The sequence below is a fragment of the Hyaena hyaena genome, unplaced genomic scaffold, assembly GCF_003009895.1.
Source record: "Hyaena hyaena isolate Hyena2069 unplaced genomic scaffold, ASM300989v1 scaffold_72, whole genome shotgun sequence".
NCBI lineage: Eukaryota > Metazoa > Chordata > Mammalia > Carnivora > Hyaenidae > Hyaena > Hyaena hyaena.
The window spans coordinates 749,466-770,844 of record NW_024080703.1 but is presented as its reverse complement, the minus strand read 5'-3'; the positions used below and the strand labels follow the sequence as shown (position 1 = coordinate 770,844).

At 38.1% G+C, this 21,379-nt stretch overlaps 1 protein-coding gene across 2 annotated transcripts in view; it reads right to left on the bottom strand.

Annotated features, from left to right (window-relative positions):
- ARHGAP21 (Rho GTPase activating protein 21) overlaps positions 1-21,379 on the bottom strand; it is a 136,818-nt gene that overhangs the window by 21,019 nt on the left and 94,420 nt on the right. Inside the window, exons 8-11 of one of the 2 annotated variants that reach the window (XM_039233045.1) lie at positions 18,449-18,478; positions 15,198-17,094; positions 2,354-2,530; positions 2,110-2,212 (exon numbers count right to left, since the gene is read on the bottom strand). In XM_039233045.1, the coding sequence (XP_039088976.1) occupies positions 2,110-2,212; positions 2,354-2,530; positions 15,198-17,094; positions 18,449-18,478 (2,207 nt within the window). The remainder of the gene's footprint in view (positions 1-2,109; positions 2,213-2,353; positions 2,531-15,197; positions 17,095-18,448; positions 18,479-21,379) is intronic. The other variant, XM_039233046.1, reaches the window with a different exon arrangement.

The following is a 21,379-nucleotide window of genomic DNA, read 5'->3' as shown; positions in this document are numbered from 1 at the left end:
AGGGCGAAGTAGACTCTGAAATGTGGCAGTTACTGGCCTCTTTCGGGGAGGAAAAAGTGAAGGCAAAAATAGGTCCCAAATTCAACTCTGCATCATCAGAAAACTTCCAGCTCGCCTGGACCTTGCCGTGGCCACACCTCACACAAACTTCCCCCATGTATCTGGTTCCAGGAAGAACTGACTTTATTGGAATATAAGTAATACTCAAATGGAAGCCTTAGAGAATCTTTCCAGAAATACTATGATAAAAAAAAGACAGAGTGTTCTTTGACCGAAGGCTCAATATTATAAAAATGTCAATGTTCCTTAAGTTAATCTTAGAAATTAAACATTGTGCCATTAAAAATGTCCATAAAAACTTAAGAACTAGAAGATGGACTTGAAAGTCCAAATAGTAAAATAAACAAAAATAGCCAGGAGAATTTGGAAAAACACAGAGCAATGAGAGAATGGCCTTACGAGATAATAAAAACATTATAAAACCACCACAATTAACAGAATCTGGTGTACATGAGTAGGCAGATAAATTGACTGAGCAGATGGAGGCTAAAAATAAAACTAAATATATGTAATAATCTGGCATATAATAAAGATGAAATATCAATGGGAAAAATATTGTTCTGGGGGCAACTGAGAGATACTGGAAAATATAAAGTTGGCTCTTTATCTCATTAATTGGAATAAAATAAATTCCAAGTAAGTCAAAGTTGTAAATACACACAAGAAAAAAAAAATTTGAGAGGCAAACAAGGAAGAATTTTGTTGTAATTCTAGAGGAGAGAAAGGCTTTTTCAGTATGACCTAAAATCTGAAGGCCATAAAAACATCTTAAATTTGACTGCAAAGAAAAAGTTTAACATTTTTGCACAGTTTAAATAAAAAAGAAAACTTAAGAAAATCAAATAAAAAACACTGAATTGGGAAAAGACTTACACCACTTATCTCTGAAAAGAGCTCATTTCCTTTATATAAAGAGCTCCCAGAAGTCAATCAGGAAACCAGTAGGAAGATGGGCAGAGGATATGAACAAGCAATTCAAAGGAAAATACAAATCTTTAAAAAAAATTTTTTTTTTTACAGTTCATTTATTTTTGAGAGAGAGAATGTGAGAATGGGGTAGGGACAGAGAGAGAGGTGGAGAGAGAATCAGTGCCCGATGTGGGGCCCGACCGAACTCACCAACCATGAGATCATGACCTGAGCAGAAACCATGAGTCAGATGCTTAACTAACTGAGCCACCCAGGTTCCCCAATATAAGTGTCTCTTAAATATATATGAAGTGATGTCCAATTAATTTACTTTTGAAATAAAAAATACAATATGATGCCATTAGATTTACAAAAAACCAGAAGTTAACTAACATGTTGTGCTGGTGAGGAACAGCAGAGACTTTATCCTCTGTTGGTCGGAACGTGATTTGGTATGAGCTTTATGGATGGCGGCGGACAATGCATGATGCATATTAAAATAAAAAAATACACACCCCTTGACGTAACAGTCTTTTTTCCAACCATATTCACTTAGACACTAAATGAACTATGTACAAATATAGTCACCAAAGTATTGTTTGCAGTAGCAGAAGACTCAATCAATCTAAATGCCTATTAATAGAATGCAGAATACCAGTTAGATACATTTTGGTGCAGTTATTGAATGGAATATGAACCAATCATACAGAAGTGAGCCGGGAATGCACGCACGGGGTGATCTCCATGATCAGTGTGTACAGCACCTATCACTTGTTTATATAAGTAATTAGGGTACGTGTGTACGGGATTTGATGCATAGAAAGCTCTGAAATAACACAAAAGAAAACAGTAACAAAGTCACGGCTGAGAATAGAACTGTTAGTTAGAGGCCTAGAGCAGCAGTGATTGTTTAATACATATCTCTTATATTATGCTGGTGTATTACTGATTTTTAAATATAATTTTAAAAACTCAACTGAATATATTACTGGATAACAACTTTGCTTTACTTTTTATTTGTATTTCTAATGGTATAAAGTTAGGAAGTGTAAAGGAAATCGTTAAAATTCAGTGTTTATACGTCAAAGTCATGCTGAACACTCACAAACAGATATTTAAAATGATATGCTGGAGACTTACAATTTTGCATCTTCTCTGTAATCATCCAGGCCCTCGTCATAGGATTTGGATCTTTCCGTCTTTGAGCTGGGCTGGGCATCTAGGCTGGGAGGGCCGACAGATTCTGTAATTAAAATCCAGCATTTAGACATCTGCAAGTGGTTTCCAGACCCTTTCATTAGAGAAGAGGTCATAGTTTGCCATGGCATTAAGTGGAACACTGAGAAAGTGGACACGCTTTGCACGGCCACTCACTAAAACGTACCCTGATCATGGGAGAGCTGGCGGCGAATTAAAGGAGCCGACGTGGTGAGGCTGGGCGGGACCGTTGCTATGGAGGGTGCCTGGGGTGCCTGGGGTGCCTGGGGGGTGGAGGCTGAGATGACAGCAGAAGCGGGGATGTGCGCAAGGTCATGATCAATGCTGGGGCTCGTTGGTTCATCTAGAAAATAAAATGAAAATAAATATTGGACGGGAGTCTGGTTGTCTCAGTCGGTGGAGCATGTGACTACTGAACTCAGGGTTGCGAGTTTGAGCCCCACGCTGGGCTTAGAGCTTAATTTAAAAAAAAAAAAAAAAAGCAAATGAAAAGAAAAGAAATACTGGAATGTCAAGTGACTTAATTATTAACAATCAATATTTACTATTAAAGAAAAACCAGATACAGATTTTAATACTTAACCACTAAGTCACCAATAAATGACATACTTGGCCTGTTAAAACTCTTACAGAGGTATTACTCTAGGAATTCCAAATAATTCTGAGAATGTGGTCCAAGAAATTAAATAGGTTGCTTCTTCTACCAACCAATTAATACCTTCACTAACTAATAATCAAGATAACAAAGTTTATAGGTATTCAGAACCTGAACCTATAAAAGCAGACCCATAATCATACACCTCCCTACAAGAATTACTTTCCCATTTTAAATGTATTACATATCATTTCAGGAAGCTAAGCCAGGTGACTTGGCCGAGGCTTAAAACTTCCCTATGCACAAACACACAAGTATACCTTCATAGGTATAGAAAATGAGAAAGGACAGTGACTGTCATAGAAAGTCATAACAAAACCTTCTATAAAGTATATATTATAATGATGAAAAGGGTTTTGATTTTCTGATTTAAAAGATCAAACTATTTTAATTTTGACCAAATTCTAAGAATGCTATCATTTTAATGATTGGCATTTTAATCAAGATGACTAATAATGATACAAAATTATAACATGTGTAGCTAAAATCTATAAATTCTGACTACCTTGAGCTTATTTTCTGTTTTTACGATGTCTTTAAAAGCAGCTCTTTGTATCTTAGCAATAGAGAACATTTTAAAAATTTCTCTAGGAATCAAGGTTACTAAGTACTTGATAATTTAATATATGTTGGTGAGCATACAATTATTCTTTTCTCAAAAGAAAGGAGATAACTGAGGTTTTTACATCAATTGAATAAAGATAAAAATTTAATTTTACTACAGATTACAGTATCCTTTAAAATTGTCATTATGATTTAAATTACCAAAAATTAGCCAACCTTTTCAAATTATACATATGTATAAAGTAAGTTGGTATTCTGGCGTCTGCCTGAGCCACCAGTCTGTTATGGATTCAGAAGCATGGCTATGAATGAGGAAATACTGTATTCTTTAGAAATTATCTGGCATATGTAGGACTGATAGTATTAATAGTCTGAAGAGATTTCTGTACCACAAACATTGACAAGAGGGGTGTGAAATAGAGGTGCCAGAGAGTGTCTAGGAGATGCCGGAGGATAAATCTTTCAAAGACCACTTTATGCCTTGCAAAGCAGTTTTAAACATTTACATTTTTATTTATTTAAAATTAAATTACATGCAATGAAATTCAAAATGTTCGTAGATAAGCATTAAAAAAATTTCAAAGATGATTTTTTTTTTTTTTTTTAATGACTCTGGACCCCCTAGAGGTATGCATTCAATCTATTTGGACTCACTGCATTTTGGAGGAAGTTTCTGTATTATACCAGGCTGAAATAACCACTGCTTTAAGTATGTTATACAAAAAGGTCCTGGATAGACCCCGGTCGCCCCAGGGAACAAGAGTGCTGGGTGGGTGGGTGGGTGGGTGGGGGGATGGGCAGCAGGGAGGTTAGAACGCTGTGCTCACACATTTCAGTCTTTGCATTCTTTAGAATAGATCTACTATGTTAAGACAGACAAACAAAAGCTAGATATACTTTTAAAATACACAAAATTACATGACCTCACATTTTATGAATTATACTAATAATAAATCCAATTATCTATTCTCTGTAAAACTGTGAGAACTTTTCTACTGCAATGATTAACAGGATTTTGTTTTATTTTATTTTTAAAGTTTATTTATTTATTTTGAGAGACAGGGAGAGAGTGTGAGCAGGGATAGGGCAGAGAGAGGGAGAGAGAGAATCCCAAGGAGGCTCCATGCCTGACACTGAGCTCGATCCCACGAACTGTGAGATCATAACCTGAGCCAAAACCAAGAGCGGGACACTGGACTGAGCCACCCCGGCGCCTTGACTAATTGGAATTGCAAGACCCTAATGTTAACATCTGCTTTCATTATTACCAACATATAGATTACATAAAAACAAAAATAATTCAGGCTCATCTCATTTTCTAATGTAAGAATATGGGCACTATTTAGCTATCCAAAGAGAAAACCAGTGTGCTGTCAGATTTTCAACTAATTTCTATATTTTTAACATCAAACTTATTCTGTCAGATGAAAATAATTGATCATATCTGTCCTAAGCATATCACATATGACATCAAGACGTTAAGTGTGCATGTGAAACATGTTTATGAACTATCAAGGCTATAGACTTGCTATTACCACATGGCATAATCCCTCAGGGTAAACTGAACTACATAATCGAAGAACCCACTTACCATATGAGGACTTAATTGAATTTATTCACTAAAAGCCCCATAGCTCTTCACAATAAAAAAAGGTGGAGGAGGGAACTGAAATTGTTATATATTAAAAGTCAAAGTGGTACTGTTTCTTATCCTGTAAAAAAGACAGACCTAAGTGTCCAAAAATTTTATTTTAGTTTTGGAAAATACTGTTTTCCAAAAATAGATAAATAACTCTCACCGAAAATGTATACTCCATAATTTAATTTGGATTTTTTCCCAAAGAGAGAATAGCTATAAGTTATTATGTTCAAACTACTTACCCATATCTGAATAAAAAATCTTCAATGTTATTTCTTATCAGTTAAAATTCTGGAAGAACATCTATAAAATTTCACAAGTCAAGAAAAATATAGGGGCACCTGGGTGGCTCAGTCGGTTAAGTGTCCGACTTCAGCTCAGGTCATGATCTCACGGTTCGTGGGTTCGAGCCCCATGTCGGGCTCTGTGCTGACAGCCAGCTCAGAGCCTGGAGCCTGTTTCAGATTCTGTATCTCCCTCTCTCTCTGACCCTCCCCTGTTCACGCTGTCTCTCTCTCTGTCAGAAATAAATAAAACATTAAAAAAATATATATAGACAGGGACAAAATTAAGGCAGCATATTGTGAAATGATGAATAGCAGAATTATTTCTCAAACAACAACAACAAAAAAATAGAAGCCCTAATAGATATTGAGAACTCTTATAAATAGAAACAACTAAAATTGTAACAGAAGGTCAAAGCACATGAAACGACAAATCATGGGAGAAATACAAAAGCCTAATAAAAATGAAAAAAAAAAAAAAAACAACCCTGGAAAAACCTGACTACTGATGAAATAACAGAATGAAACTAAATGAAATAGGACAGCTGTTTTTCATCTCACAACCTGGCAAATATTTTCACCTCATGATGTTATCCTATTCGTTCCTGTTCATCTGCAAGATGACAGCAGGGAATGTATGTTGCCAGCTGCCCAACTCTATCTTTGGGGTTCGGTGGGGCTCACCAGAGCACCCCCTCCTATCGATGGGCATACGCGCACGGCCCCTAACTCACTGAGTCCACAGTGACAGGCCAAGGGTGAAGAATATGATCCAGTTAGGACCCGTCACTCAGTCTCTCCATTGGATTTGATATATGGATACCGAGAAAAGCAGTCTTTTTCTTCCCTTCCTCCAGCAGCAAAAAGTATAAATACTAGTAAACTGAGTTGCCTGCAGCCATCCTTCCTACCATGTGGAGAAAAAGTATCTGAGAATGAAGAAAGCAAAACCGAGAAAAAGATACGCAACCTTGATGACAAATCACTTGAGTATTTGGCTCCAGCCATGCACGGAACCAGGTCACCCACAAAACTTCTTCGCCATGAGCCGACATTTCTTTTTGGCATGAGCTAATATGAAACAACTTTCCATCGTTTGTAATCAAGAGAATTCCAGCCAACACAAAGGTAGAGCCCAGCATGTTTCTAGTTCCCTCTCACAAACCAGCCTCCCTTTTCATAACACCTCTCATCCAACGCTGCAGGTTAGACCAGAGGGCTTGGGCTCCTCTAAGAGCTGGGCTCTGAGGAATTTTTCCCACAGGGCACATAATTACTCAAAGAAAGCATGGCATCAATGTAGTTTATCTTTTAAAAATATAGTTGAGAATAATTTTATGCAACTTAGTGAAATTAGTGGAGTTTTTTGGCATAGACTATGGCTAAATAGCTCCTTGAAGTAAACTTGGCTTTTTATTTCACTCCTGCTACCAAGAGGTAATCCAACCCTCTCCCCAAATTACAGAATAGTTTAAGGGAGGTTAGCCTAATATTCAAAGATGGAATAAACTGTATGTTGCAAGGGGAGGAGCCAATCAGTGTAAGTTGGAAGACACAGTAACTAATGTAAAAGTATATATTTCCAGAACAGCATGGCTGTGTGCATGTGTATATGTGTGCGTGTGAGTGTATATATCATATATATACATATATATATATAATTTTTACTAAAAATATGGATTGAACAAAGTGCACCATAAGAAGGGACATTCACTACAAATGACCTAGAAAGTCAATCCACACCTCAAGCAAAACGCATGTTTAAAAACTTTTGAGATTTTTCCTTCTCCGTAAGGAAAAGGAGAATAAATAATGCTAATATATTCTTTGTCTTAAAAAGAAATTCAAATGGGAAAATTATCCTTCCTTTTGATTGGCCTTCTGGGATACTTCTACTCAGTTTAAATCAAAGGAGATGAACAGGTAATAGCGGGTTGAATTCTCTTCTCAGTAGGCAAGCATAAGCTCTTTCTTGTGTATTAACAAGTAACAACCGATTAATCTTGAGTAATACCACAGGTTTGTTTCTAATCTAATGTAACCATAATGAAATAAAGGAATTCTAAAAACACGGAACTCCCTAGGCAAGTTTTACTTAACTACAATAACAGCAATACTGGTTCCTGAACAGTGGTGGGAAAATGATGGGGTTGATAAAAATGGCATGCTCAAGAAATGCCACATACATTAAATTAAAAAGGTATGGTTAGAAAGAATGCTTAAAAAATAAGCCACTAAGGGGCTAGTGGGTGCTCAGTCAGTTAAGCCTTCGCCTCTTGATTTCAGCTCAGGTCATGATCTCAAGGTTTCATGAGTTCAGGCTCCGTATCAGGTTCTGTGTTGACGACACGGAGTCTGCTTGGGATTCTCTCTCTCTCTCTCTGTCCCTCCCCCGGCTCATGTGCTCACTGTCTCTCTCTCTCCCTCTCTTTCTCTCTTAAAAATAAAGAAATAAACTTAAAAAAAATAAGCCACTAATATATTAACATAGATTTCTCATCCCGGATCATTAAGCAACAGATCGCTACTTACTAAAACTCTTCATTAGTTATAACTAGAGTTCTTGAAACTAAGTCCTATTAACTTTTATATACACTGATAAGGGGTGCCATCACCTAATTAAATTTTCCCATTTTTTAATAATAATTCAATTCATTATCATAACAGGAATTATTATGACCAAGTCTCTTTAATAATCAGCTCAATGACATGCATTTAAATAAGCATTTAGCTTTGTGAAAGCCATTTTGAGATTTGGTTACCAAAAATCCTATACTGTATCTTCCTATGAGACAGATGATTTTCTTTAAATGTTTATTTATATTTATTTATTTATTTATTTATTTATTTATTTCTGAGAGAGAGAGACAGCATGAGCAGGGGAGGGTCAGAGAGAGAAGGAGACACAGAATCTGAAACAGGCTCCAGGCTCTGAGCTGTCAGCACAGAGCCCGACGCGGGGCTTGAACATGAACTGTGAAATCATGACCTAAGCCAAAGTCGGACGTTCAACCAACTGAGCCNTGTTATATTTATTTATTTATTTATTTATTTATTGGGTGGGGAGGGAGAGAGACAGAGAGAGAGAGAGAGAGAGAGAGAGAGAGAGAGAGAGAGAATCTCAAACATGCTCCACACCATCAGTGCAGAGCCTGACATGGATCTCACAAACACTGAGATCATGACCTGAGCTGAAATCAAGAGGTGGGTGCTTAACCGACTGAGCCACCCAAGTGTTCCTGATATAGATGATGTTTTAAAAGATTAAGAAGTGAGAAGAATCTTGAAGACTTCATTCATGCTTGCCATGAGTATATGGCAGTTAGTGCTCAAGTAAAGGGTGCGGAGTGGTGAATCTAAGAGGCACTGTTGCTACAGTGGGTACCAGAAAGGCAGGAGACCAAATGAGAACAGAGGCAGGAATGTGGGTGGTATCATGGTCAATACCAGGGCCAGTCAGCCTGCTGGCAAGACAGTGTGGACCATATTCGCATAAAGTGGAAGCACTACTTTTAGATTTACCGCAGATAATGGCTCCAATTACTCTGCTGAATTTCTGCAGGTGCACAGATGAGATAAGTTAATGTAAGGTGTTAAGATTTTGTGGGTTCGTGTGAATGGGAGGGGCCCATGTGTACGAAAAATGACCCAGCCTCCCAGCTGACAGATACTGTACGTATTAATTTCAAGAAATCTAACATTTGCTTTAAAAACATTTAATAAACATCAGGCACCAATTTCACTAATTTTTCTTTCAAATGATAATGTTCCCCCGTAAGATAAACAAGCTATTAGGAATGGGGAAGACTGAGCAGGGGATCCTGTCTCGTTTGACTGTGTGAAAGCCACTTACAGAGACTGGACGACCACTATTAGAAGGGTCAATTTTAGCCAAGAGGACTGCAATACTAAATTCACTACAGGGAGAAAATTACTTTTTATGTAATAATTTAGAATACCTTTAGGTTTTTCTAAACCAGGGATTTGTTAGGGGGCTTTCAAGGTTTGGGTCTATTTTAATTTTTTTTAATGTTTATTTATTTTTGAGAGAGAGACAGAACACGAGTGGGGGAGGGGCAGAGAGAGAGGGAGATACAGAATCCGAAGCAGACTCCAGGCTCTGAGCTGTCAGCACAGAGCCCGATGCGGGTCTCGAACTCATGAATTGTGAGATTGTGACCTGAGACGAAGTCCCACACTTAACCGACTGAGCCACCCAGGTGTCCCTGGATCTGTTTTAAAAACCAGCATACGTAGCTGAGAGTGTAGCTACTACTAGATCTATTATCAACATTAAAGAACTGGCAGAAAATCCAGAAAGTCTACTTTAGGAAAACAATTCCACAGTTTTTATAAGTGCTAAGTTAAAAAAAAGTTTTTCCTAAATAAATCAACCTGGCATTCTACATTGTGTGCAGTAGATAAACGCAAAATATTTTAGGATAAAAGCTAATGCTGAGACCAAAGGGAAAGCAGATGAGCATCTAAAATTATTCCACAGTGAACGGATTTGTTAACAAACTTGGAACCCATACATTTATTTACCGAAAACGTGCCAATTCAATCTTGGGAAATCTGAGTTAAGAATGGTGAATATTAAATGTAGAATGATTTTTTGGGGGCTAAGATTTAAAAGAGTAAAAAGGCCAGCATTTCTTAGCACATTTTTAGGTGTGTTTAACTTTCCTTATCCATGAGGTGGGTTATTTACTCCTGATCTAAATTCCCCACCAGTCTGTACTTGAAATTCTTGGCAGGCTGTAAGTGCTACGGAAGTTTGGGGAGTTTATATTAAGATTATTTTATTAAAAATGACCTCCATATCACTACTCAATTAATAGAAGCAAAAAATCTCGATCTAAGTTTTAAGTACCAATGGAGTCACATCTTGTGGGAATACTGGTATATGAAAAGACTGTAAGATGGGGAATATAACTTTTCTCTATATAGATTAGCTGCTTTGTAGAAAGATTCAGAATGTACTAGTATAAAAGAGAGGTTGGATGCTCGGTGCACTGCCGATAGCAGGAGACCAGAGCTCCCAGAGGGAGAAGTTGTGTATAAGGTGACAGTCACCCCTTCCCATTCCTTTGGGGTAAATTTCGGACACTGTAATCTAGGTATGTATCTCACAAGCTTTAAAACTAAATTGATTTAAAATGGCAGGACCAGTAAGGCTGTACCAGTCTACTTCAATTTTATGTAGACTAACACTAGTACGTGCCTATTGGCCAACTTTGGCATGAGAATGAGGAGTATTAGAAATATGGCAAAAAATTTAAAAAGTGAGGGAAATAAATTTGAAAAGAAATCTGAATGTGAGAAATACAGCTATAGTTTCTTTATATCAATAATTATGAGTACTATAAAAAATGTAGAAAGTCCACATGGTAGAATACATCTTCAGTCCCACCGTTATAATGTCAAATTACTTATGAACTCATTACTCATTTTGTGTTTTGTGTTTACTCATCAAAGAAGTCAAAATTTACTTTCAGTGCTTACTGTAAAGCTTTATAAACTGCAGGTGGGGGGTAAGCAAAATACTGTCAATGACTGATATTCCTAATTTAAGAACAAATAAAATGGTTTATTTCCTTCATTTCTCTAAATCTTTGTGAGCCAAAAGAAATATTAAACATTAAATCTGTAACAAAATGTTGGAAAATTTTCTCTATGTAAGACATATCATTTGCTCTGTATTATAAATAACTAAATAAATGAATGGGCTCCATTCTCTGGTATTTTGGGAATAAAGCCAAGGCACTTATTATATTTTTCTGTAATATTTTCAAATAACAAAAAATAATTTTTTAAAATTTTATTCTTGAGAGAGAGACAGAGCATGAGCAGAAAAGAGGCAGAGAGAGAGAGAGAGAGAGAGAGGGAGACACAGAAGCTGAAGCAGGCTCCAGGATCTCACCTGTCGGTACAGAGCCTGACACGGGGCTCTATTTACAAATTGCAAGATCATGACCTGAGCCGAAGTCAGATTTTCAACCAACAGAGCTACCCAGGTGTCCCCAAAAAATAATTATTAAAATCACAGAAATTAACATTCTGGATTGTGATAATACAAAAGCAAACCTAGATTTCTTCCCTTTAAATGTCCCATGAAATGCCATCAAGTATATTCTTCAAAGTGTGTTTTATGATATATTAAACACGGATACTCTAAATAAAAGGATTCATGGTCAAATACTTCTGAGAAACATTGTATCATATCCTACCTACCTAGAAAATATATAGCAGCACATCAATGATTCTAAGAGTACTATGGTAAAGACAAAGAAACAAAACTTGTATAGCTATTTAAACCCAGAATTTCTCAATTTATTTGATCACTGTTTTTTTCATTTCTCTCTCTCTCAAAATAAATAAACATTAAAAAGAAAAAGGCAAGTATTTAGCAAAAGAAATTATACTTTTGATATTGTGCTCTAAAAATTAGATAAATATCAAAATTGTTTTCAATGCCTTTACTTCAAACAGCATACAATTAAAAACTCAAGAGGCATGGCATTATCCACAAGGGCATAGAAACATTTAAGAATGCTTGTGTTGATGGACAACCTTACATTTAGAAACATAGTGAAATAAATTCTCTGTTTGTATTTCAGTTTGTTATCCCGCCCTGTTCCAGTGTTTATGGTATAACTGACACACCACAGTAATCATATGCTATATATTAAGGTTTTAGGAGGTTAAATATGAAATTGTACTAAGAAGTACTTAATATAGAATGTAATCAGAACTAGTAAGTTGAGCATTTTTATTTTTAGTGAATAAACAAAATAGTTTAATAATTTCTCTAAGGCTACATGCATATGGAATTATAAAGGTTTTTATTTTATATATTATCCAAAGTTCTTCAGTAACAATGGATTTTTTTTAATGCTTATTTATTTTTGAGAGAGAGTAAGAGGGGAAGGACAGAAAGAGAGGGAGGCAGAGAATCCACAGCAGGCTCTGCTAGGTCAGCATGGAGCCCGACACGGGGCTGAAACTCACAAATCGTGAGATCATGACCTGAGCGGAAAGCAAGAGTCAGACACTTAACCAACTGAGCCACCCAGGGGCCCCTAACAACTGATTTTTTTTAATCTATTCAAAGCACAGATAACTAGGAAGAACTATTAAAAGATATACCTAGCACATTTTTTATTATTCCAATATAATCTGATTATATTGTTCTTATGAAGCAGGAAGAAAATATGATGTCTTCATTCTGGTATAATCTCATAGGCTTATCAAACACAACCACAGGTTGTAGGGACTTTTATGTTTAGAAATAATCATAAAAGAATCGTTAGTCCTCAGTTACTTTCTATAAAATGAATAGATGATGTATAAGATTCCATTTATGACAAAGTTCTATCTTCTGAGCTTGGACATAAGGGTATGAATATAAATATGAGTACAATTTAGGTTGAGATTCCCCACACTGTTTATAACTTGAATATATAATATTTATTTTAAAAAATATAAGTTACACAGAACTTTCTTAAAAGGATTCGTTGGCTGAGCGTCCAACTTCAGCTCAGGTCATGATCTTATGGTTTGTGAGTTCAAGCCCCACCACAGGCTCTCTGCTGTCAGTGAGGAGCCCACTCTGAATCCTCAGTTCCTCTCTCCCCTACCTCCTGCACACGCGCACGTGCACTCTCCCTGTCTCAGAAACAAATAAACATGGAAAAAAAAGCTGATTCTGATAGTGTTGCCCGATTATCCAATAGCCCAGGAGATCTAAAAAGTTTCTCTAGAAAAGAAAAACCTTGAAATGTCGCTCAAAGAGAAGCACATTATACTATAAAATTATGGAGAAGCCTCCATGAACTTATGGGGTATCAGGGTGAGTATAAGTACCTGCCATGACATCAAAAGAAGGCCCCTGCATCACACAGCTCCAGGGGGCGTTCCTCACAAAGCATCTATATAAATGCTCGCTCTGGAGCTGTGCTCTGTGATGAGGCTGAATCAGGGGGCCAAGTGTCAGTTTCTACTGTCTGTTACTTGTGTGACTTCAGGGAAGTTATTTAATCTCTCTATAGCTTAAACTTCTCACTGTTAAGTAAAGGTAATTCTAAGGACATACAAGATAATCCTGTGAGTAGATTATGTGTTAGGGCTGCAAGTAACTATGACGAGAACTCTTTTTTTTTAATGTTTTTATTTTTGGGGGAGAGGGAGACAGAGCGCTAGTGCAGGAGGGGCAGAGAGAGAGGGAGACACAGAATCTGAAACGGGCTCCAGGCTCTGAGCTGTCAGCACGGAGCCTGATGCAGGGCCCAAACTCACGAACTGTGAGATCATGACCCGAGCCGAAGTCAGATGCATAACCGACTGAGCCACCCAGGTGCCCCGAGAACTTTTTTTTTATTTTGCTATACATTTAACCATCATCTCAAAAATTATCTCCCTTGCCTATTATTTCACAAACATCTACTGAATGCCTTCTCTATGCCAGGCAGTATACTAGGTATTAAGATTACAGATGTAGACAAGAGATCTAAAATTCTGGCTCTCATGAAGCTTATGGTTTAGCTGTACAGGGAAACATGTAATAAAAAATCTAAGATGTGTCAAGCAGAAAGAAGTTATATGAAGATAAATGAAGTAGCTTAAGGGGATAGAGAATGTCAGGTTCTGTGTACGTAGGGAGGGGGTACCTATTTTAGATGGGCTGGTGAGGAAAGTCTGCTTTGATAAAGTAATAACTGGAGCACAGACCTGAATGTGGTGAGGGAGTCTTGTGACTATCTGTGGAATGTGTTCCGGGGCTGGGAACTGGCAGTACCAGGGCCCCAAAGCATGCCTGGCATGTTCCAGAAGTGCAAGGAGGCCAGGGTGGCTGGAGATCAATATGCATGCACAGAGGAGCCCACTTGGGACCCTGTCTCTGCCCCTACTACACCAGGATGGGGGCACATCATGGAGGGCCCTGAAGGCCACAGTAGGATTTGAAATTCTCTCCTGGATAAGGAGGAAAGTAAACAAGGGGTTCTGGTCGGAGGAGTGGAATGATCTGATTTACATTTTTACTTTATTTAAAAAAATTTTTTTTAAGTTTATTTATTTTGAGAGACACAGAGACAGCGCGAGTTGGGAGGGGCAGAGAGAGGGAGAGAGAATCCCAGGTAGGCTCTGCACTGTGCAGAGCCTGATGCAGGGCTCAAACTCACAAATGGTGAGATCATGACCTGAGCAGAAACCGAGTCAGATGCTTAACCGACTGAACCACCGAGATGCCCCTGATTTACGTTTTTAAACACCACACTAGCTGCACTGTGGAGAATAAGCCTAGAGTGTGTGGGAGCAGACAAACTGTAAGTAAACATAACAGTTGTTCTAAACTGGGGTACATCCTTATAATTTAAGTAACTTTTCCAAACCTATCCCAAGATTTACTCCAAGTCAAAGTAACTTGACAACGAGGAGGTCTATTCATTTAAGCCAAAGAAATAAGACATAATAAAGTAAAAAGCACTGTATAAATGAAAGGTTGATTACTAATTATTAACACTGTTCTACTTGGCTTTTGATATTCATATATTATCATCAACGAGGTACAATTTGGTTTGCTGAGTCCCTTGGCCCCAGATGGGGAATTTTTTTATCCAAAAAAAAAAAAAGAAAAAAAAAGCTATTGAGTACATAATGTTAAAATAAAAAAGAAAAATTGTCACTTGAAATAACTTTTGAGGGTAAAAGCTTATGGCTCTGGTCTTAGCACAGCACGGGAGATTCAGAACAAATGGTTTAAAATCCCAGTGTAAAGTTTTTATGACTGTTGAACTAGAATTAATACTTTACTGAAAAGATCTGCAAAATATTTGACACAGCGGCCACGGACTATGAATAAGCTCACCTATAAATGGGATCGATGCCAAGGAGTCCCCAGGTGGGCTGGTACTTGAAGCCTTCCTTTCCTCCATTCTTTTTATATGGACCTCTCGGCGCGCGTCATTAGGTAGCCAACAGGTAGTGTCTGACCCTGTCTCCTGGTCATTTACTGCCAAGATGTAAGACTGATGCCTTAAAGGCTGTGGTGTTTGGCGACCAGACGGAGGTTTTTCTCTTAGAATGACGGTTTCTTTATTATCTAAAGTATTCGATTCCTGCATTTCGGCCTCTCGTAAATTTAAATCTTGATTTCTTTGAGGGACAGATAATTCTAAATCTGAAGTGCCGGAGTTCTCGATCATCTGAGGGACAGGCTTAACAGAAGCTCCAGGTAAAGATGGGGGTTTCCCCGTCTCCACCTGGTGATCAGGGGCATTTTCCGTTCTTAGCCATGTCTGCTGATTCAATAGACTGTTTTGATGCAAGTGATTTACTGGTCTTTGGTCTTTGGCAGAAACAAGTGAGTTCTGGCTAAATGATGGTTTTGTGACGTGTGTGGAAGGCGCTTTCAGAGAATTACTTCGGACTTTCACAAGAGGTGACCTGTCTTGTGAAATACCTCGAGGCAATGACATTCCACAGGTAGTCTGAAAATTTCTGTTGGACTGCAGTGTTTTTAGATCTGTTGGCCCTTTTTTAAACTGAGACCCAGACCCCACTCCTCTGCCAGTCATTCGCCGGTTATCAGAATTAACAGTGCTCGGGGCCACGGTAAAATTTGAACCTCGAAAAGGCTTATGAATTTCCTGCTGTCGAGGTCTTTCATAAATACCTCGTCTATCATCCTGCTCGGTAAATCCACTCCACTTGTAAGTTTGTTTTCGTTCTCCATTTGAATCGGGTATTTGGCCTTCAGAATTGACGTTTTCTAAGGTTTCACCCTGTCCCTCGATGTAATCCCATGAACGAGTTCTATGATTACTGAAACTAACAGACGGAGATGTCAGTGCTCCTTGGGACGCACTTCGTGGGCAATACTTCATCAACACAGAATCCTCCAGCCTCTCCTGGGACACGCTGCGCTGTCGGATCTGAACAGACTGCGGCACTCGATCGTGAGAGGTGCTTCGACGTCGTACCTGCAAAGTAGTGCGGTTTGGTACCACCTGGTTATAATCCATTGTGCTCTGAGATGCTGCTCTTAAACTATCCAGTCTTTCTTGAATCGTCCGACAGCCTATGTGCGATCGTCTGTTATCAATATACTCTTTGTACGTTTTATAGTTTTTCCAGTCTATGTGCTGATGGGAATTTGGAGAATAGTGATTAACAGGGACAGAAGGAGAATCCACAGCTTGAGGTCTACTGCTCGAGATTCCTTCCGAATGTCCACTGTAATTGCCGGATTTAAGTAAGATTCCAGAAGGTTCCAACGATCTGGAGCCTGTTGTCTGATGAATCAGATGGGCAGTGGGAATGGATGACGGTGGCGACGTGGTTCTTGACACTGTTTTCAAAGCGGTCTGCTCATTTATGCCATACCTCACCTCTTCAGTTCTATGTGAAGGAACTGTATGGTTGTTTCTATTAGTTAACAAATCTACAACCTTCTCAGAAGGTACAATGACAGTCCTTACGCTTTCATTGCAAACACACACTGCCGTGTTGGACTTTGCAACATCTGTTGGCGACGGAGGCACTTGTATTTCCATTCTATAGGCCCTGCCAGGCTGTGTCAGGACTGGTGTGGTGGTTTGCGGTTTGCTCGACGATGAATCTAGAGGAGAGATTTCAACTGGCTGTGCCATGGCTGAAGGGGCAGATGGCAGCCAGGGATAGCAAATTGGTGGGGGTTCAGGTATATTGCGGGCATTTCCGCTGTAGGCTTCGTTGCCTTTCAGGTAGGCATCTTGAGAGTACGCCTACATGGAAACGAGAAAAAAGCGTCATTTAAAATTCACAGAAGGCACAACAGCTTCCGCTTTTGCAGTGCACTATTTGATTTTACTGTGCCCTGCCTTCTTCTGAAGTGACAGTCACTGAAGCAAGCATGCAAGCACAACGTAAGGATGCTCCACAGATTTAGAAAAGGGCTAGTCTTTCAGAAATCATATGGTCTGTAGCATCTGCAACAAATATAAATGACAACTGCCTGTTTTCTTGAAAGACTGAAACACACCAATTTTCTCCCTCACCAATTAGATAGAGCCTTGTTGCTTCTAAAATTTTCCCCAGTCCAGTTTGATGGTCTTTCAGCATCGGACAGGTTAAATGGCTGCCTGACACATCTCAGCAACATTCTGATCATTTTGCCAGAGAACATTTTGATCTTTTGCCAGAGTGAGGTGAAAATATTAAAAATCTTAGCCAAGTGCCTTTTTTATTTTAAGCACCACTGCTAGCATAAATTAAATGTAACATATTGGGCAGTGTCTTGTCCATTAATGATTACTGAGTCCTTAAAAAGAATCTATTTGGATAAATTAAGTCCTAAGCTATGCTAAATATTTTACTATTTAAAATCAGAGAAAATAGGCAGGCTTAAATTAAGCATGTATATTAAAGACCCCAAGTAGGAAAAAGTAATTCATCGTTCTGTATATATTTTTTATTTTTTACTTTAAGCAAATGCAAAATTATATGGCACGAATTTATTTGGTCTCTTTTACTTACTATAAGGAGACATTTCTCTATCACTAACAGGCAGGCATGCAGCTCAAGTTATTTTTTATCCATTAATGGTGAAATTATCTAGCAGTATATTTTAAAACTTCAAAATAACTGAAATTAAGGACAGAGATGCAATAAAACAGGACTAATTGATGCAACTGAATACTGTGCCGGTATCTGAGACCATGAGATGTGGTATCATGTTACACATCCTCCCCGAATCAAAACAAGCTTAATTCATGTCGATCATCACATCCTGCCCTTGCATCAGACAGCTTGCCAAGCCCAAGTGCGGCCACAAACACAACAGCAAAGTACCAAGGAAACAGAGAAGGGGAGATACTTAAAAAAAAAAAAAATACACATACAGGTAAATGTTATGTTTTAATACCAGTTATGCATAAGATTCAAAAGAAAACCAAACATAAAAACAAAAAAAGAAAAGAAAGAAAACCATACATCACAAACATGTTCTGCAAATTAGTAAGATTAAAATTATGGAGGGGTTTCTCTAAGCAAACTTACAGTTTTAATAGGTTGGCTTATTACAAATCTCTATAAAACAGAACTTAAAAAGCAAGGCAATGGCTTCTGTGCGTTTCTTACCAGAGCTGTGACATCCTTTGTAAACTGTAGCTAGCAGAAAATAGGAAAACATAGTAGAAGCTGCTTACTGATATCAAGACAGAATCATGTTGTCATACTGATGCTGGTAACAGCAAGCTAAAAATACATCTATACTGATTTCTCTGGAAGGTACCAAGAGAAGTAAAGGGCAGTGAAGCGTAAAGAATAACTTCAGTATCCTTCTGAGCGTCTTTTTCTCAGGCTTTTATCTGGTTCTTATTTGATTCGTCTACTATTTCTGAGGGCAAAATGCGTCTGGTGACAAGCATCCCTAACAGGTATTTTCTTCGATCTGCACTGCTGTCTGCTAACGTGCCACAAAGCTTCCCTTCCGCGACAGCGACAGTGATGCCTCTCATTTCCCCCGAGCCGCTTCCAGCTCTGCTTCCAGATGACGAAGCGAATGCTCTATTATGCATTTAAAATAGTACAACCTCCTCCTTCCCCTGTAAATCAGAGCACGACCACAAGCTGTCAGCTGATAGTGGCTGTCTTTACATGGTGACTTGGTGAGAAAGAATGACTGTTTTATTAAATATGGTTTGCTCAGAAATTAAGATCTTTCCACACTGTACCTTGTGTCCTGTTTTACTAGCGTAAGAAAATAATTCCTGGATAGACATAAAAATATTACTTCCAGAGTAATTCTTTAAAACTTATAATGGATATTATAGAATGTAAACCAGAATGTGGTGAAAAAGCTAAGCGAGCAGATCAAAGGGAACACGCATGCCATAATGTTTTTAAGGCATGAATACAGTCAATCAAAATATAGATGGTCACATGCCCATAACAAGACTATCTTTTTGATGCTGATTATATTCACACCAATATTTTTTCCATGGCAGGAAAATTGCGTCTGGATGAGTGAACAGTCTGGTACAGTAATTCCCACAGTGTGTTTGTACAATTTTATTAAGCATCACCTAAAAGAGGGGGGCGGAGAGTATACTCCATGCTTAGTGATGTAATGAAGGCTTCACTGGTAGACTTCCTGCCTGCTAAAAACCTCTCCTACATGAATGTGCATTATTAAACTCAAGGGGAAATGACAAGCTTATTTGGCCATCATACCCATATTTTTTGAAGGTCTTTAAAAAAAATTTTTTTTAATGTTTATTTTTGAGAGAGAGAGAGAGTACGCAAACCGGAGAGGAACAGAGAGAGAGGGAGACAAAGAATCTGAAGCAGCTCCAGGCTCCGAGCTGTCAGCACAGAGCCCGACGTGGGGCTCGAACCCACGAGAGCTGCGAGACCATGACCTGAGTTGAAGTTGAACGCTTAACTGACTGAGCCACCCAGACACCCCTGAAGGGGTTTTAATACAACTAGAATTTCTGCTGGAACTAATGATTTAGAGATACCTCCTTTATTCAAATTTTGGAGAGGAATATTATCTTAATAATAAAAGTATAAGACAGGAACTATTAAAAACTTGAAAAAATATTTGATATACTTCAACCATCTCTAAGAGCCCAAATCACAACTCTAAATACTAAATAGGCTATATTCATGGGTTCCCACTTCTGGGTAAAGGTATGGCAAAGTGTGCCCTCACATACGTATATAAGGACCATGGGTTAACAGTGGACTAACTAAATAGCACATCCTACACAGATATATAAGCAGATATAATTGAGATGAATAAAATATGAACTCATTCAAGAGCATTACTGAATTTCCTTACATATTCTTACAGTTTGTGTACACTAAAACAGCTTGTTTATCTGTCTCTTCCAAAGTTCCTCATTCTCATAAAGTTTGGGTGCCACTGCCATTCGATTAAGATCCATGGGGAAATCAGCAGTGCCCTAAGACCATTGCGGCTTTGTATGTGTCTAGATAGGTCAGGGACATACTTGGGAATTATTCTATGGGAAAACATGTCTGTGGCTATTCTCAGGGGTATGCTACAGACATAAATTAGCACCAGAATAAGTTTAGGGAAGTAAATTAGGAATAGACAATATGCATTGTAAAGAATCCTCTTCTCCCATGATTGCTTTTAAGTATTCCTCTGGAAAACAAGCTGCCTACTAAGGACCACTTTATACTCCTTCAAGGAGGAAAGTATTAATCAGGGGCTGAGCAAACGGTGGGCGAATCATCTGGGATAGGTTACAATATGCAGCTTTTTGAGGTTTTACCCACTGATGAGGTTTTACCTTCTGGGAACAGAACCGAAAACTCTATAACCTGCTCACGGCTGTGAGACTGCGGGATACTTTTTCTCGAGTGTTGAGTGGAAAAGCACCAACTCTTCCACTGAGACATCATGATCTGACATATCGGTGTTGTAACTACATAAATTCCTACATATTGGGAATCTTTGAATTGTCAGCGGGAGCCAATTAAATAGTCCAGATATCATGTAAACAAAGTAATTCATATGCGACGATGCCAATTTATGTTCTTTTATAATAATGTCACCATCATGTGTATTAAGAAGTTTGTCTGAAATGGGATGGCCCAGATATTTTTGAAATCAATGTCATAAGAACTGCATATTTGGCTCTTATTAATTTTTATTTTTACATCTGCTGTAAGCCCAAATGGATACCTTACAACATATGCAGATATTTGGATGGAATTAGAAAACACTTAAATTTTCCTCAATTGAACTCAACAGGCTATGACAAAAAAAATTCTAGCCCATTTTTTGCATTAGGCCATTTTATATACCATTCAATATTCTTCCTTGAATTTCCTTTACCTAGTAGTTAATTTTTATATCTTATAGTAGTTTAGCAGTTTAAAAGCTTATCTTTTAAAAATAAAAATCATACCAAATGAAAACAGAGTAGCAGCAGAAAACAGATCTGCCTACAGATCCAAAAGGTTCCTTAAAAAGAGGGGTTGGGGGTGAGGAATGTAAGGAAAGAAAAATGACCCACAGAATTCCTCATCTGG